Source organism: Sphaerodactylus townsendi, linkage group LG05 (genome assembly GCF_021028975.2).
Source record: "Sphaerodactylus townsendi isolate TG3544 linkage group LG05, MPM_Stown_v2.3, whole genome shotgun sequence".
NCBI lineage: Eukaryota > Metazoa > Chordata > Lepidosauria > Squamata > Sphaerodactylidae > Sphaerodactylus > Sphaerodactylus townsendi.
The window spans coordinates 78,844,192-78,860,710 of NC_059429.1; the positions used below are offsets into that span (position 1 = coordinate 78,844,192).

Genomic DNA, 16,519 nt, shown 5'->3' on the forward strand with positions numbered 1-16,519 from the left:
CCAGAGAGGCAAGGGCTGTACATGTATTTCCTTGCACCTGATGCATGATTGTCTGAGTCAGGTCAGGATAACTCAGAGACTCTGTATTAAAAGTCAAAATGTGTACCGTGGCCCTGACTGAAGCAAATGTAACAGCCAGAGCCACACCACATAAGACTGTTTGATCATCTTCCTGGCCTTCTTGTGTTTGAGTTGTTCAATGCTAAGCCCTTGGTCTGGTGGTATAATTAATCCAGTACGGCTGCTTTATTAAGATCCATGACAAATAAAAGTAATGGTAGCTTGAGACAAATTTTAAAGTTTTAAATCTTTTTTACTAAATCCCTATACTAAATTTTCTACATTCAGTGAATACACTTTTAAAGAAAGCAAAGCAAAGCACAAAGGTTTATTCTAGAAACAGATGGCACATCTGATTCTGTGAGCTTAAATGTAGTGGGCAGGGTTGAGTGGCATTAGAGGAGGAGGACACTGATATATTTGAATGACAATTTGACTGCAAACTGCAAGTGGCAACATTGGACGCTCAAAAAAGTTTGATTTTTATTGGGGCACTTAAGAATTTTTCTAATTTGCATTGCAAATATTTTATGTATGTGCAAATGGAGAAGCACCAGGCTCGTGAAGAAACATTTGGGGCATAATGCACCAGCCCTGCCTCGAATCCCAGGAAGAACCGAGGAGCAGTGAAGAGTCAAAAGCAGGGCAAAAAGCCCCGTGGCAGGTACACTCCTGGATCTACCCCAGGGCATTTTGATCATGAAAAATCAGCCTAAGTTGAGCGGAGTATACGTGAACCATTGGTCTGATGCAGCTGAGTACCACTTATTAACAATGAAAGTATTTTAGGCTGATATTCCAGATATAAGACTTAAGAATGAAGATTTACAAAAATATCAAGTAAATTGGTATCATTTTCTGCATCATTTTGTTTATGGAAATATTAAAGGTGTTAGCAGGAGCATTCTCCAAGTGTTTATGCTTTTGTAGCTCCCAACTACAAGTTCAGTACTTGCACTATTATCATTTGTCAACATCTGACAGAAGCATCTAATCGTTATGGCACTATATATATATATGATGAATTAGTCAGTGTTTCACAAGCACTAACTGTGTGATGGGTTAATATATCATATTCAGTTTATAAGATGACACCGAGCACTCATTGAAAATGCTTTTTATGTGATAATTTTGATTGCTTAATACTGGTTGATAAAAATTAAATGCTGACCTCAAGTGATGGAGCAGTTCTTTGAGCAATAACTTATTGCCTACATCTTCTTATGGGAAACTCTGAATGTTTCCTTCCAGATCTGGCTTTCCTTCCTGATTCTATCGCAACTTTGGTTCTATACAAATATGCTGGAACTAGTGGTAAAGCCTGTTGTATGAGCAAATACAATGGGCTCTGGAAAACTAGTGGTGAGTTATTGGCACACACTGAGGGGGCCAACCCCTCCTGCCTTTCCTCCCCCTGTCCCTGCATCACCAACTTTGTCCTCCTCCTCCTGCATCTGCACACAAGGGATAATGGCACCCACTGAGGGGGGTGACCCCTGCTGCCTTTCCTCCCATCTCAGCCACATGTCACCAGCTCCATCCTCTTTCTCATTATACTCCTCTTGAATATCTGCTCCTTTTTCCTGGGCATTTGTATTGCTCTACCACAGTTAATGGCACAGTTGCGGCTGCCAACAGTCGTGACTCTCCCACAAGGAGCAGTTGAGGCCTGTGCCTCCTCCTCAGGCAGCTGCAGACAGTACAGTGACTATAATTATTCAGCAGTGGGGGAGAAGGGTGAGTGCACAAGAGAGTGAGCAACTACATTCCTATGCTTTTTTTACCCATTCGGTGTAAGCCCTGCCCCCAGGCCATGTGTGTGTGGTGATTAGCTGGAAGTGAGTTGTCATCACCTCATCTAGCCCTTTATATAATACGATTCTTCTCAGCAGAGTGTTTGGTTATCAAGAAGACCCTGCCAGAGACAGCACAGCAGGAGAAAAGGGATATGTCTTGCGAGGCTTACAAAATACCTTGAACTGGCCTAGGAGAGAGAAATGACAGAGCCAATATAGTGTAATAGATAGATGGAGACTTGGGCTTTGAATGGAAACACTTTGTTGAAATTTTATTCTGCTGCCAAACTCACTGGTTAACCATGAACCAGTCACGCACAGACTCTTTCAGCCATGATTTATCTTCAGATCCTATTTTTTTAAAGGAAAAGTAGAATACAAATGCGAAAATAACAGTGTGATAATAATGGGACAGAGTTTATTTATGGAATTTCCAAACAGCTTTCTTCTACCCAGTGTGTACTAAAAGCAGCTTCCAAGGTCAAAAATGGTTTAAAAAACTATAATTTGCCATAAATATTTAAAACTACCTTACCATCATAAACAAACCTACCTGCCATCAATGGATTAATCCTTCAGGTCAAAAATCAATATACTGCTGCTGCCACTTTCCTCAGGAGAGAGGTTCCTCTTAAACAATTCAACAGTGTAAAACTTCTGAATCCTAATGAAGTGGATGCTGGGTGGGTCTTCCTGCATACTTGGGAAGGCCATTCCTCAGGGTAGGAGAAACACAGATACTGGGTTGTTGTAGCTTAAATCTATCTATTGGAAATCTGGTCTGAGACCTTGTCACGGTTCCCTGATACCCCCCCCACACACACACACGGAGCCCAGGGTCCACAGTGAAAGTTGTATTCCAGAAGTCAAACACAAATCACAAACACACAATAACAAGCCCAAGGATAAGCCAAAAACACAAGTCCAGAAATTCAGACCAAGGTCAAGACACAGCCAGTAGTTCAAAACAGAAGCCATAAGGTCGGCAGAAGTTCAACATGTTGCTTCTACACAGCTATGGAGATTATGTCCAACTGCTTATGAAGGCTACTCAGAGGGCCTATAGTGCTGTGTACCTGCCAGCTGCCTCAGACCTGCTCCTGCAAATATTCCTCATTGTCTAGGCTGGGCCTGTGCTGGGCTGCCAGACATGCACTTCTTCTTCTGTCCTATAAGGCCCTGTTCTCCTCCTCCTCTGTTCCTAAGACTCTGGGGGTGAGGGAGGTGAGCAGGCTGGCATCTGGCTTTCCATAGCTTGCTCAGAACTGGAGGGCAGTGGGGTCACTGAACTGGTGTCTGACTGTGGGTTCATGTCTGACCCTACACGGGGTCCTTTCCCCCCCATGCCACTTCTACTATTGGCTATGGACATGAGCCAGGACTTCCTGCTGACTCTTCACCAGAGGAGTCCTCAATATCTTCTGGACCCAGCTGGTCCATGACAGACCTGCACATTCCCATTAAGCAGCAGTTATTCTTTTTTTTTTGACATGTTTGTTGGGAGAGGAGATGGTTTTCATTCATTGTTTTTGCCATCAACCTTTTTCACTTTAGCCACATTCTTAATTATTTCATATTTGGCAACAGTTTATAATTTCAGGTTAATGGCACAGCTATGAGTGTCTTCATGGCTCAACAACATGCATACATATTTACAACTAACTTAGGCCCTTCCGCACATGCAGAATAATGCTCTTTCAATCCACTTTCAATGTACTGTGCAGCTGTGTGGAATAGCAAAATCCACTTGCAAAAATTGTGGAAGTTGATTGAAAGTTCATTACTCTGGATATGCGGAAGGGGCCTCTGAGAAACATTTCATCAAATTAATGGGATGTTATTTACCAGGACACATTATTTACCTCCATGCCATGAAAACTTCAGTTGCTATGAAAACAAGTTTCTATTGAAAGGAAAGGACATTTTTCTTCAGGCTTGCTGGTAACTCTGCTAACAGCTCTCCTTATTTGAGATTCATCAGTGACATTTCCATCATCAGGACACACATGGGAAGGAAGCTCTTGACAATCCACCTCAATACCTTCCTCTCTGCCACTGCCCCCCCCCTCCACAAATCAATCTAAACCTGGCCAGTTCATAAAGCAATACGTATTCAGATCACCAAGTGCCCCATTGCTGCCTCATTTCTTCCAGTTCTCTGGACAGGGATTTACACATCCATGATTTACAGTAGTGATGAAACAGATTAACAAAGCTGTACCCAACTGTACCCAGAAAATATACTACTACAAGAGAGACACAAAACAGATAACACCGCTGGTCGTCAAGTATAGTTTCTCTCACAGGCTTTGGCTTCCAGGCCTTGCCTCGCTTCTAGACAGCATGCTAATCTAAGACAGCTTCTTACCAGCAACAATGAAACATCTAACAGTACTTATATAAGCCCAGGAACCAGACCCTGCAACAAACCAAGATTCTAACTTATCCCCCAACAATTCTGCCATCTTGGACTCATCTACTTGTTCAGCTTCCTGTGTTATGTATACTTGAGGACTGAATAGGGAGGCAGGGACGATGTAAACTCAGCCTCCGCTTCTTTCTCCCTTCTGTACCATGAATAGAATTAAGCCTGATTAAAAAATTTTCCTGGCAAGTATTAGGCTTGAAAGAACAGCCTGGTAACACATCTTCTTGCACATTAGTGCTCCAGCTTGCTATATATCCCTCATTATGTCTCCTGTTCCTTAATGATCCTTCTGTTGGTTTGTTATGTGCATGTTCTGCAAATGGGGTTGGGGGGAGAGACTTGAGAGATTACGGGAGACAAAGTGAAAAGAAAAGAAATGAAATGTGATAAAGGGCTGTTGTCCAGGCACAACCATAATCTTCCTTTTGGAGAGGACAGGGCAGCTCAGAGCTTGGCAGTAAAGAGAGTATCCTGTCTTGCTAGCCTCCTCCTGCAGCCATTTTGTTCTCTTCCCAACACTAAATTGTAATTAAATGCTTAGAAATGGAAAGAAGTCCTTTGACAGCTGGGCGGGTAGGTCTTTATGGCTCCAGGGGCTTCAGTTGCCTGGGCTGCTTACAATAGAGGTTGGCCCCCAGAGAGAAGAGGATTTCCTTTAGCCACTCTAGAGAAAACCTTCTCCTGTTCCTTTTTCACAGGGCTTGGCTGTGTGTGCAGTTTCTCAACAGCCTCCCCCCCCCCCCCCAATCCTTTTCCCCTTTCAGAGTTAACAAAAACAAAAAAGTCCTGACTGAGAGAAGCCAGGCTCTATTGATTCAGTGTCTCTCTGGGGATGCATAATTCCTCAGTATTTTAATATCTATTAGCACTTGAGATGGAAGTAGTTCTGTAAGAAGCTGGCTATGGAGATTATGTCAGTCTGGCTGTTACACACACACACATATCCACGTCCGCACACACACACGGGGCATATAATATGCAAGGAAACTGAGGTGCCATGACAGAGGAAGAGACATACGATGAAGCTAAATCCTTTCAGCTATTTTTATAGCCCCTGACAAGGAAAACATTGTTAGCCTATTTCTGTACATTTAATAATAGATTGATCTGCAGCAACTAAGATGTTTTCCTACAGATCAAGCTACTACTAATGGCATTCTAATGCATGGAACAAGACTGGTAGAAAAGTTGGCAATCATAAAGCCATACATTAAGGTCATTTCTATCTGGCCATGATTCCCCATTATATACCGGTAATATATATATAATATATCTATAATATATATATTAATGAGAACACTTTTGTAGTTGCAAAAGAGCATCCATATAGCGATGTTCTCCATGTTTTCTCTCCATTTCCCATTGTACCTACCATGTCACTATCACCCACACTTTGGGTTTTTTGCTGCCTTAAAAATCACCAGTAGCCATCACACTCTATTGTAATGAAGCTGTAGAACTGAACAGCACCTCATCTCCTTGGAGCATGAAAAATATGTGATTTTACACATTATTCCATTCATCCCTTTTAAAGCGATAAATACCATCACAGTCATCCTCTCCACCTGCACTGAAGTCTGACAATTTATCAGACTTTGGTTGCTTGCTATTTTTAATTTAGCTCTGAGCAGCGCAGAAGCAAACTCCTGCCAGGGCTTTAACAAGCAAAAATAGCAACCACAATTATGTCTGTCTTGCTGAAACAAAAGTCTGTTCAACACAGCACAAAAAAGACATCTGTGGGACATCTTAAAAAGAGGTGACTGCTTCTTTTCACTCCACACACCCAAAATAAAAAGAGGTGATTGCTGGTTTGGTTCCGGACAACCAATATTCAGAGGAGGAAAGAGGCTTTTTCCTTTTCGTTCTCTGGTCAGTTTCACCCTCCGCTTGAGCTCAACATTTTGTGTGCTGCTGAAGGGATTCTCCCTGCCTTGATTTGTTGAAGATTGCCTCAGGACTTTTGCTCTGCAGGCTCTGATCCTGGGTGTCATTTCAATATATAGTTGTACTCAACTTGTCCTGCTGATTCTGGCAATATATAGTTTTCCTACTTAAAAAAAATTCAAGGAGCTGTCTTCATAGCTACACAGGAGAGAATCTTAGGCCCCTTCTGCACACGCAAAATAATGCGTTTTCAAACCACTTTCACAACTGTTTTTTGCTATTCCACACAGCTTCAAAGAGCACTGAAAGCAGTTTGAAAGTGCATTATTCTGCATGTGCGGAATGAACCTTAGCCTCTTGGAGCATTGGGTAGACCTGCCTTCCATGAACTAACTTCTAAGGGCAAGTCTACCCAGTGCTTCTCAATGTGAAGTAAAGCAGTCCTCTGAGCTGCTAAGATTCTCTTATACACATCTGCGTAGCTTCAAAGATAGCCCCTCGCAAAAAAAAAAAAAAGGAAAGGAAAAGGAAAACTATATATTGCCAGAATGAGCAGGACCAGCTGAGAACAGCTATGTACTTTTTGGGCTGAAAAGGCACCCAAGATCAGAGTCTGCAGAGCAAACATATTGGGACAACCTTCAACAAATGGAGGCAGGGAGAATCCCTTCAGCAGCCACAGGATTGTGGGCACAAGCTGAAGGTGAAACTGACCAGAGAGCAAAACAGGTAGGAAAAATAAGACACATGAGCTCTGCATTCCACACAGCCAGGCAGGGGATGTCTTGCAGGCACCTTACAAAAAAAAGTGTTTTCCAAAAAAAGACACCTTGAGCTTAAATAAGGGATCTTGAGGACATCATGGGGAAAAAATGCTGTGTGGAATTCCTTCCCAAGATGCCTTTTTTAAGGTCCTCAGAATGTCTTATTTATGCTGTGTGGAACAGACCAAAGCTACCTATATTCGCCCTCCCCCAGTCAGCTACACTGAAAACTGGCACTGATGCAGGGATAGTTCAGGTAAAATGTTAAAAGAAAAAAATGGTTTATAAACATCTGAGCAGGCTGAAGATATTAGTAAGGATGTTGTTAATATAGGTGTTAGTATATTTGCTAAAGTGCTTTGCCTGTGCAAATAGGCCTAATGAAACTGAACATGAATAATGCACTCAATATTCTACTCCAGTGTTTGACATCTTGTGGGATAGGATTTCAGTATTTGAAAGTCCTGAAAGTTGATATTGAAAGCTGAAATGTAACGGTATTTTCAAATGGTTCTGTACTGTAATCTAAGACAACTTGAATATGTCCCTTTCAGCCACGTGAAATTTGTTCTCCTTTTAATGAAGGAAGTGTCAAGATTTTGGGGGTAGAAGTAGAACTCAGAAACTGTGAATTTTTAATCAATTTTGATGTTTTGGGCGATGATCTAGTTGCATCTCAGAAGAGTCTTTTCAAGGGACTTTTATTATTTCTGGGGAACAAGCATTATGGAAAGTTTGGTGGCTGAAAAACCTTACATATAACTATTTTATATTGAGCTTAGTTAAACTTTGTTTTAGCATTATGGTTTGTTCTGAAGCCAGGACAGTACTAGATCTGTGTTGTACAGCTGAGTCAATTGTGTGTATACATACATTCCTATATTTATGTATGTATATGATTTTCTATGTGTGCATAATTTTCTTCATTTTTTGTTGCCTGTAGTTGGCCTTCACCTTTGTTGCTGGATAATGATGTTGATTACATGGTTAAAATGCAGGGGAATACACAAGGGAAGCTCTTGATAGGTCAAGAACAGAACCTCCAGATCTCAAGGGTCCCCGTGACAAAGCACATTTGGGGCTGTGAGCTTTTATGTGTTTTTTCCTAATCAATACTAACACAATTTTGATATTAAAAGAGCTGTAGAATTTATTCATACTGCCTTCCAAGCAGTGGTGTATCTTGGGGAGCGCCACTCACCTTGGTCACTTGTGGAGAGCATTTGGTTGTCCTTTCCTTCCTGCGCCCCCACCAGCCTCCACTCACCCGCTGCCTTGCAAGGCCTTGGCTGACATGGTCTGCCCCCTCCCACTCTCCCCCCTGCACCCAGCCCCTGGCTGAACTCCCCCTGCTCCCCGCCACCCCACCGAATGTGCCTGGCAAGCTGCCTTGCCCAGCCTGCTGCCTCACCTGATCCCAGCTCACTGCCTTGCCCATGCACCCACCCACTGCCTGGCCCAGCCTTGGTTTGCCCTGGCTCATCACCTCCCTCTCTCCCCTGCTGCACTCACATGGTCCCAGCTCACATGCCCCACCACCTTGCATGGCCTGCCCCTCCCTTCCTCTCCTCTATGCCCAGCATGCAGCTGAACTCCCCATCCCCCCACTGCAGCAGTGGGAAAGCAATAGCGAGGGGGGGCACATGGTATCTGGGGCTAATGGGAGCCTTTTTGCACCACTGCTTGCAAAGGAACCTAATAAAAATGAGTGAGGGATAGTCTGAAAATCAGGCTTGCATTATATGTTCAGACTTGTTACCTTGCCACAGTGATATAACTATTACAGGTTGTTAAATTGGAAAGAGCTCACAGATGGTGGCAACAGGAGGGGGCGATGGCAGCCAAGAACAGCTGAGGCAAGGAAAATACAAGGAGGATTTTTGTGTAGATGCTCTGTTGCCACTACAAAGGCTTCTGAATTCACAGCAGCAACAAGAGCTACACGGAAGGAAGCAGCCCATAACTACCAACACAATAGACAGATATAGCCACCCCATGAGGAAGTTAGAGTGTGTATGAAGTACGTCTGACTTTGAGAATACCCCCAACTCACCAAGTCCCTATAGCATCTTTCCAAAGTATTTGTTGGGCTTGCTTTTTTAACACATGGGATATCCTAGCACAGTTAATTGCTTAATTGTATTATTAAATTATAAACCACTGTGAGCTCAAAGAATGGGGTGGATTAGAAATTCAGATGGATATATATTGTAAAATATATACAGGATAAATAAAAATGATTTCTCGGTGCTACCAACCTGGATACCTTGCACTTGACAGCATCCTTTCATAATCATTTAGACAGATTCATTGGAGGAGGGTCTGTGTAACATTTAGCAGAAGAAGCCCTTGACACCCACTGTATGTACACATCAAACAGAGCTGATCATCTTTCTTGGTTCTTCCAGTTTATTAAAAGTTAAAAACACTTTTATTACAAGCACTTTTTTGAGATATTTGCCATGGTGCTAGAGAAAATAAATGAGCTAGAAGGGAACATGGATACCTCTTTAGGAAAATTTATCCTATTTAGCTCATGAAAGTAGAGAGATTTGCTGAGTAGTACTATCTCCACCTGTGTGAAACAGCCTGGAAGACCCATTTCTAATTTCTCTTCTTTGGACAACCAAGGAAAATAATTTTGCCCTCTGCTATCTCTTCTGTGTCCCTGTCATGTTTCAGAGAAGCCTGTCTGTGTAGGCAGTGCAGTTTTTTCCTAGTAACCACCTGAAAACAGGCAACCTTATATAGCAGCTCATCGGGGGTGGGGGAGACTAAGGGGAAACATCTCACAGTCTGGTATCCAAAGTAGCCTCCAAAGAGCCAGCCAAACTTTCTTTTGTCTTCAACAACATTGCTGCAACATCCTCCACTTCTGTCAACTCCATCTGGAGGGCAGCAGCCATCTCATCTCGCACCAATTTCAGAAATGAACTGTCTTTGACAAGGCAGCTGAGTCCCCCAGAGATTAGAGCCTGTAACAAAGGAAATGGAAGTTAAGATGTACAACAGACTTAGAAAGGACTCTTTTCAGTCTCAGCCAGTGCAGTCAGATGCTTATTTGCTCTGCTTCAAACCTCAGTGGATGCTTCAATGTCGAAGAAAAATTGCACAGAGCTAGACTTTTAGCAGTTGACTCTTCACCTGCTCAGATGCTGCATTTTGTCTTCCTCAGGTCAATTTATAGACAAAGGGCTGTTTTTCATGGCTACATTGCACCAGTGTGAGCATGGGGAATATACCTGTGCATTCGATGGTTTGTCACGGCTCCTGGAGCTGCATCATGTCAGTCCCGGTGTGGCCTTGGTGCTGCCCCGCGGTATTGCCTTTGCTCCATAAATTTCAGAAATCGCTAGCAAGGCGGCACTTTTTAAATACCCCTGTGCAACCCCAGTGCTGTGAAAAAACCACAGGAGCAGATGTGGGGCAGAACTTTTGTATTTTCCCCACCTCACCGTTCTGGCCTGTCCAATGCCTCCCAAGCCAAAATATGCAATTTAATATGCAACTTTAATATGCAACTTATCCCTGAAATCAGGCTCCATCCCTGAAGACTGGAAGATGGCCAATGTCACACCAATCTTTAAGAAAGGATCTAGGGGGGACCCGGGAAATTACAGGCCAGTCAGTTTGACATCTGTTCCTGGTAAATTAGTAGAATCTATCATTAAAGATAAAATTATAAGACATGTAGAAAAGCAAGACCTGCTGAGAAAGAGTCAGCATGGCTTTTGCAGAGGCAAATCCTGTCTTACAAACTTACTAGAGTTCTTTGAGGGTGTAAACAGGCATGTGGACAGGGGTGAACCGGCGGACATTGTCTACTTGGATTTCCACAAGGCTTTTGACAAAGTTCCTCACCAGAGACTGTTGAGAAAACTCAGCACTGAAGGAATAGCGAGGGGAAGTCCTCCCGGCGGGATTTCTAAAACCGCTTGAGAAACAGGAAACAAAAGAGTGGGTGTAAAATGGGAAGTTCTCACAATGGAGAGATGTCGGGAGTGCGTCCCCCAAGGATCCGCTTTTGGGACCAGTGCCTTTTAACCTATTCATAACACCTGGAAGTAGGGGTGGGTAGTGGGGGGGGGGGGGTGGGGGGGGGGGGGGGTGGGGGGGGGGGGGGGTGGGGGGGGGGGGGGGTGGGGGGGGGGGGGGGTGGGGGTGGGGGGGGGTGGGGGGGGGGGGGGGTGGGGGGGGGGGGGGGTGGGGGGGGGGGGGGGTGGGGGGGGGGGGGGGTGGGGGGGGGGGGGGGTGGGGGGGGGGGGGGGTGGGGGGGGGGGGGGGTGGGGGGGGGGGGGGGTGGGGGGGGGGGGGGGTGGGGGGGGGGGGGGGTGGGGGGGGGGGGGGGTGGGGGGGGGGGGGGGTGGGGGGGGGGGGGGGTGGGGGGGGGGGGGGGTGGGGGGGGGGGGGGGTGGGGGGGGGGGGGGGTGGGGGGGGGGGGGGGTGGGGGGGGGGGGGGGTGGGGGGGGGGGGGGGTGGGGGGGGGGGGGGGTGGGGGGGGGGGGGGGTGGGGGGGGGGGGGGGTGGGGGGGGGGGGGGGTGGGGGGGGGGGGGGGTGGGGGGGGGGGGGGGTGGGGGGGGGGGGGGGTGGGGGGGGGGGGGGGTGGGGGGGGGGGGGGGTGGGGGGGGGGGGGGGTGGGGGGGGGGGGGGGTGGGGGGGGGGGGGGGTGGGGGGGGGGGGGGGTGGGGGGGGGGGGGGGTGGGGGGGGGGGGGGGTGGGGGGGGGGGGGGGTGGGGGGGGGGGGGGGTGGGGGGGGGGGGGGGTGGGGGGGGGGGGGGGTGGGGGGGGGGGGGGGTGGGGGGGGGGGGGGGTGGGGGGGGGGGGGGGTGGGGGGGGGGGGGGGTGGGGGGGGGGGGGGGTGGGGGGGGGGGGGGGTGGGGGGGGGGGGGGGTGGGGGGGGGGGGGGGTGGGGGGGGGGGGGGGTGGGGGGGGGGGGGGGTGGGGGGGGGGGGGGGTGGGGGGGGGGGGGGGTGGGGGGGGGGGGGGGTGGGGGGGGGGGGGGGTGGGGGGGGGGGGGGGTGGGGGGGGGGGGGGGTGGGGGGGGGGGGGGGTGGGGGGGGGGGGGGGTGGGGGGGGGGGGGGGTGGGGGGGGGGGGGGGTGGGGGGGGGGGGGGGTGGGGGGGGGGGGGGGTGGGGGGGGGGGGGGGTGGGGGGGGGGGGGGGTGGGGGGGGGGGGGGGTGGGGGGGGGGGGGGGTGGGGGGGGGGGGGGGTGGGGGGGGGGGGGGGTGGGGGGGGGGGGGGGTGGGGGGGGGGGGGGGTGGGGGGGGGGGGGGGTGGGGGGGGGGGGGGGTGGGGGGGGGGGGGGGTGGGGGGGGGGGGGGGTGGGGGGGGGGGGGGGTGGGGGGGGGGGGGGGTGGGGGGGGGGGGGGGTGGGGGGGGGGGGGGGTGGGGGGGGGGGGGGGTGGGGGGGGGGGGGGGTGGGGGGGGGGGGGGGTGGGGGGGGGGGGGGGTGGGGGGGGGGGGGGGTGGGGGGGGGGGGGGGTGGGGGGGGGGGGGGGTGGGGGGGGGGGGGGGTGGGGGGGGGGGGGGGTGGGGGGGGGGGGGGGTGGGGGGGGGGGGGGGTGGGGGGGGGGGGGGGTGGGGGGGGGGGGGGGTGGGGGGGGGGGGGGGTGGGGGGGGGGGGGGGTGGGGGGGGGGGGGGGTGGGGGGGGGGGGGGGTGGGGGGGGGGGGGGGTGGGGGGGGGGGGGGGTGGGGGGGGGGGGGGGTGGGGGGGGGGGGGGGTGGGGGGGGGGGGGGGTGGGGGGGGGGGGGGGTGGGGGGGGGGGGGGGTGGGGGGGGGGGGGGGTGGGGGGGGGGGGGGGTGGGGGGGGGGGGGGGTGGGGGGGGGGGGGGGTGGGGGGGGGGGGGGGTGGGGGGGGGGGGGGGTGGGGGGGGGGGGGGGTGGGGGGGGGGGGGGGTGGGGGGGGGGGGGGGTGGGGGGGGGGGGGGGTGGGGGGGGGGGGGGGTGGGGGGGGGGGGGGGTGGGGGGGGGGGGGGGTGGGGGGGGGGGGGGGTGGGGGGGGGGGGGGGTGGGGGGGGGGGGGGGTGGGGGGGGGGGGGGGTGGGGGGGGGGGGGGGTGGGGGGGGGGGGGGGTGGGGGGGGGGGGGGGTGGGGGGGGGGGGGGGTGGGGGGGGGGGGGGGTGGGGGGGGGGGGGGGTGGGGGGGGGGGGGGGTGGGGGGGGGGGGGGGTGGGGGGGGGGGGGGGTGGGGGGGGGGGGGGGTGGGGGGGGGGGGGGGTGGGGGGGGGGGGGGGTGGGGGGGGGGGGGGGTGGGGGGGGGGGGGGGTGGGGGGGGGGGGGGGTGGGGGGGGGGGGGGGTGGGGGGGGGGGGGGGTGGGGGGGGGGGGGGGTGGGGGGGGGGGGGGGTGGGGGGGGGGGGGGGTGGGGGGGGGGGGGGGTGGGGGGGGGGGGGGGTGGGGGGGGGGGGGGGTGGGGGGGGGGGGGGGTGGGGGGGGGGGGGGGTGGGGGGGGGGGGGGGTGGGGGGGGGGGGGGGTGGGGGGGGGGGGGGGTGGGGGGGGGGGGGGGTGGGGGGGGGGGGGGGTGGGGGGGGGGGGGGGTGGGGGGGGGGGGGGGTGGGGGGGGGGGGGGGTGGGGGGGGGGGGGGGTGGGGGGGGGGGGGGGTGGGGGGGGGGGGGGGTGGGGGGGGGGGGGGGTGGGGGGGGGGGGGGGTGGGGGGGGGGGGGGGTGGGGGGGGGGGGGGGTGGGGGGGGGGGGGGGTGGGGGGGGGGGGGGGTGGGGGGGGGGGGGGGTGGGGGGGGGGGGGGGTGGGGGGGGGGGGGGGTGGGGGGGGGGGGGGGTGGGGGGGGGGGGGGGTGGGGGGGGGGGGGGGTGGGGGGGGGGGGGGGTGGGGGGGGGGGGGGGTGGGGGGGGGGGGGGGTGGGGGGGGGGGGGGGTGGGGGGGGGGGGGGGTGGGGGGGGGGGGGGGTGGGGGGGGGGGGGGGTGGGGGGGGGGGGGGGTGGGGGGGGGGGGGGGTGGGGGGGGGGGGGGGTGGGGGGGGGGGGGGGTGGGGGGGGGGGGGGGTGGGGGGGGGGGGGGGTGGGGGGGGGGGGGGGTGGGGGGGGGGGGGGGTGGGGGGGGGGGGGGGTGGGGGGGGGGGGGGGTGGGGGGGGGGGGGGGTGGGGGGGGGGGGGGGTGGGGGGGGGGGGGGGTGGGGGGGGGGGGGGGTGGGGGGGGGGGGGGGTGGGGGGGGGGGGGGGTGGGGGGGGGGGGGGGTGGGGGGGGGGGGGGGTGGGGGGGGGGGGGGGTGGGGGGGGGGGGGGGTGGGGGGGGGGGGGGGTGGGGGGGGGGGGGGGTGGGGGGGGGGGGGGGTGGGGGGGGGGGGGGGTGGGGGGGGGGGGGGGTGGGGGGGGGGGGGGGTGGGGGGGGGGGGGGGTGGGGGGGGGGGGGGGTGGGGGGGGGGGGGGGTGGGGGGGGGGGGGGGTGGGGGGGGGGGGGGGTGGGGGGGGGGGGGGGTGGGGGGGGGGGGGGGTGGGGGGGGGGGGGGGTGGGGGGGGGGGGGGGTGGGGGGGGGGGGGGGTGGGGGGGGGGGGGGGTGGGGGGGGGGGGGGGTGGGGGGGGGGGGGGGTGGGGGGGGGGGGGGGTGGGGGGGGGGGGGGGTGGGGGGGGGGGGGGGTGGGGGGGGGGGGGGGTGGGGGGGGGGGGGGGTGGGGGGGGGGGGGGGTGGGGGGGGGGGGGGGTGGGGGGGGGGGGGGGTGGGGGGGGGGGGGGGTGGGGGGGGGGGGGGGTGGGGGGGGGGGGGGGTGGGGGGGGGGGGGGGTGGGGGGGGGGGGGGGTGGGGGGGGGGGGGGGTGGGGGGGGGGGGGGGTGGGGGGGGGGGGGGGTGGGGGGGGGGGGGGGTGGGGGGGGGGGGGGGTGGGGGGGGGGGGGGGTGGGGGGGGGGGGGGGTGGGGGGGGGGGGGGGTGGGGGGGGGGGGGGGTGGGGGGGGGGGGGGGTGGGGGGGGGGGGGGGTGGGGGGGGGGGGGGGTGGGGGGGGGGGGGGGTGGGGGGGGGGGGGGGTGGGGGGGGGGGGGGGTGGGGGGGGGGGGGGGTGGGGGGGGGGGGGGGTGGGGGGGGGGGGGGGTGGGGGGGGGGGGGGGTGGGGGGGGGGGGGGGTGGGGGGGGGGGGGGGTGGGGGGGGGGGGGGGTGGGGGGGGGGGGGGGTGGGGGGGGGGGGGGGTGGGGGGGGGGGGGGGTGGGGGGGGGGGGGGGTGGGGGGGGGGGGGGGTGGGGGGGGGGGGGGGTGGGGGGGGGGGGGGGTGGGGGGGGGGGGGGGTGGGGGGGGGGGGGGGTGGGGGGGGGGGGGGGTGGGGGGGGGGGGGGGTGGGGGGGGGGGGGGGTGGGGGGGGGGGGGGGTGGGGGGGGGGGGGGGTGGGGGGGGGGGGGGGTGGGGGGGGGGGGGGGTGGGGGGGGGGGGGGGTGGGGGGGGGGGGGGGTGGGGGGGGGGGGGGGTGGGGGGGGGGGGGGGTGGGGGGGGGGGGGGGTGGGGGGGGGGGGGGGTGGGGGGGGGGGGGGGTGGGGGGGGGGGGGGGTGGGGGGGGGGGGGGGTGGGGGGGGGGGGGGGTGGGGGGGGGGGGGGGTGGGGGGGGGGGGGGGTGGGGGGGGGGGGGGGTGGGGGGGGGGGGGGGTGGGGGGGGGGGGGGGTGGGGGGGGGGGGGGGTGGGGGGGGGGGGGGGTGGGGGGGGGGGGGGGTGGGGGGGGGGGGGGGTGGGGGGGGGGGGGGGTGGGGGGGGGGGGGGGTGGGGGGGGGGGGGGGTGGGGGGGGGGGGGGGTGGGGGGGGGGGGGGGTGGGGGGGGGGGGGGGTGGGGGGGGGGGGGGGTGGGGGGGGGGGGGGGTGGGGGGGGGGGGGGGTGGGGGGGGGGGGGGGTGGGGGGGGGGGGGGGTGGGGGGGGGGGGGGGTGGGGGGGGGGGGGGGTGGGGGGGGGGGGGGGTGGGGGGGGGGGGGGGTGGGGGGGGGGGGGGGTGGGGGGGGGGGGGGGTGGGGGGGGGGGGGGGTGGGGGGGGGGGGGGGTGGGGGGGGGGGGGGGTGGGGGGGGGGGGGGGTGGGGGGGGGGGGGGGTGGGGGGGGGGGGGGGTGGGGGGGGGGGGGGGTGGGGGGGGGGGGGGGTGGGGGGGGGGGGGGGTGGGGGGGGGGGGGGGTGGGGGGGGGGGGGGGTGGGGGGGGGGGGGGGTGGGGGGGGGGGGGGGTGGGGGGGGGGGGGGGTGGGGGGGGGGGGGGGTGGGGGGGGGGGGGGGTGGGGGGGGGGGGGGGTGGGGGGGGGGGGGGGTGGGGGGGGGGGGGGGTGGGGGGGGGGGGGGGTGGGGGGGGGGGGGGGTGGGGGGGGGGGGGGGTGGGGGGGGGGGGGGGTGGGGGGGGGGGGGGGTGGGGGGGGGGGGGGGTGGGGGGGGGGGGGGGTGGGGGGGGGGGGGGGTGGGGGGGGGGGGGGGTGGGGGGGGGGGGGGGTGGGGGGGGGGGGGGGTGGGGGGGGGGGGGGGTGGGGGGGGGGGGGGGTGGGGGGGGGGGGGGGTGGGGGGGGGGGGGGGTGGGGGGGGGGGGGGGTGGGGGGGGGGGGGGGTGGGGGGGGGGGGGGGTGGGGGGGGGGGGGGGTGGGGGGGGGGGGGGGTGGGGGGGGGGGGGGGTGGG

The 16,519-nt window shown here is 59.9% G+C and overlaps 1 protein-coding gene across 1 annotated transcript in view; it reads right to left on the reverse strand.

Annotated features, from left to right (window-relative positions):
- Window positions 1-9,326: 9,326 nt before the first annotated feature.
- The window catches only part of CACNA1S (calcium voltage-gated channel subunit alpha1 S), a 99,992-nt gene continuing 92,799 nt past the window's right edge, over window positions 9,327-16,519 (reverse strand). The window contains exon 33 of the mRNA XM_048497868.1: window positions 9,327-9,910. Coding sequence (XP_048353825.1) covers window positions 9,725-9,910 — 186 coding nt within the window. The 3' untranslated portion in view covers window positions 9,327-9,724. The remainder of the gene's footprint in view (window positions 9,911-16,519) is intronic.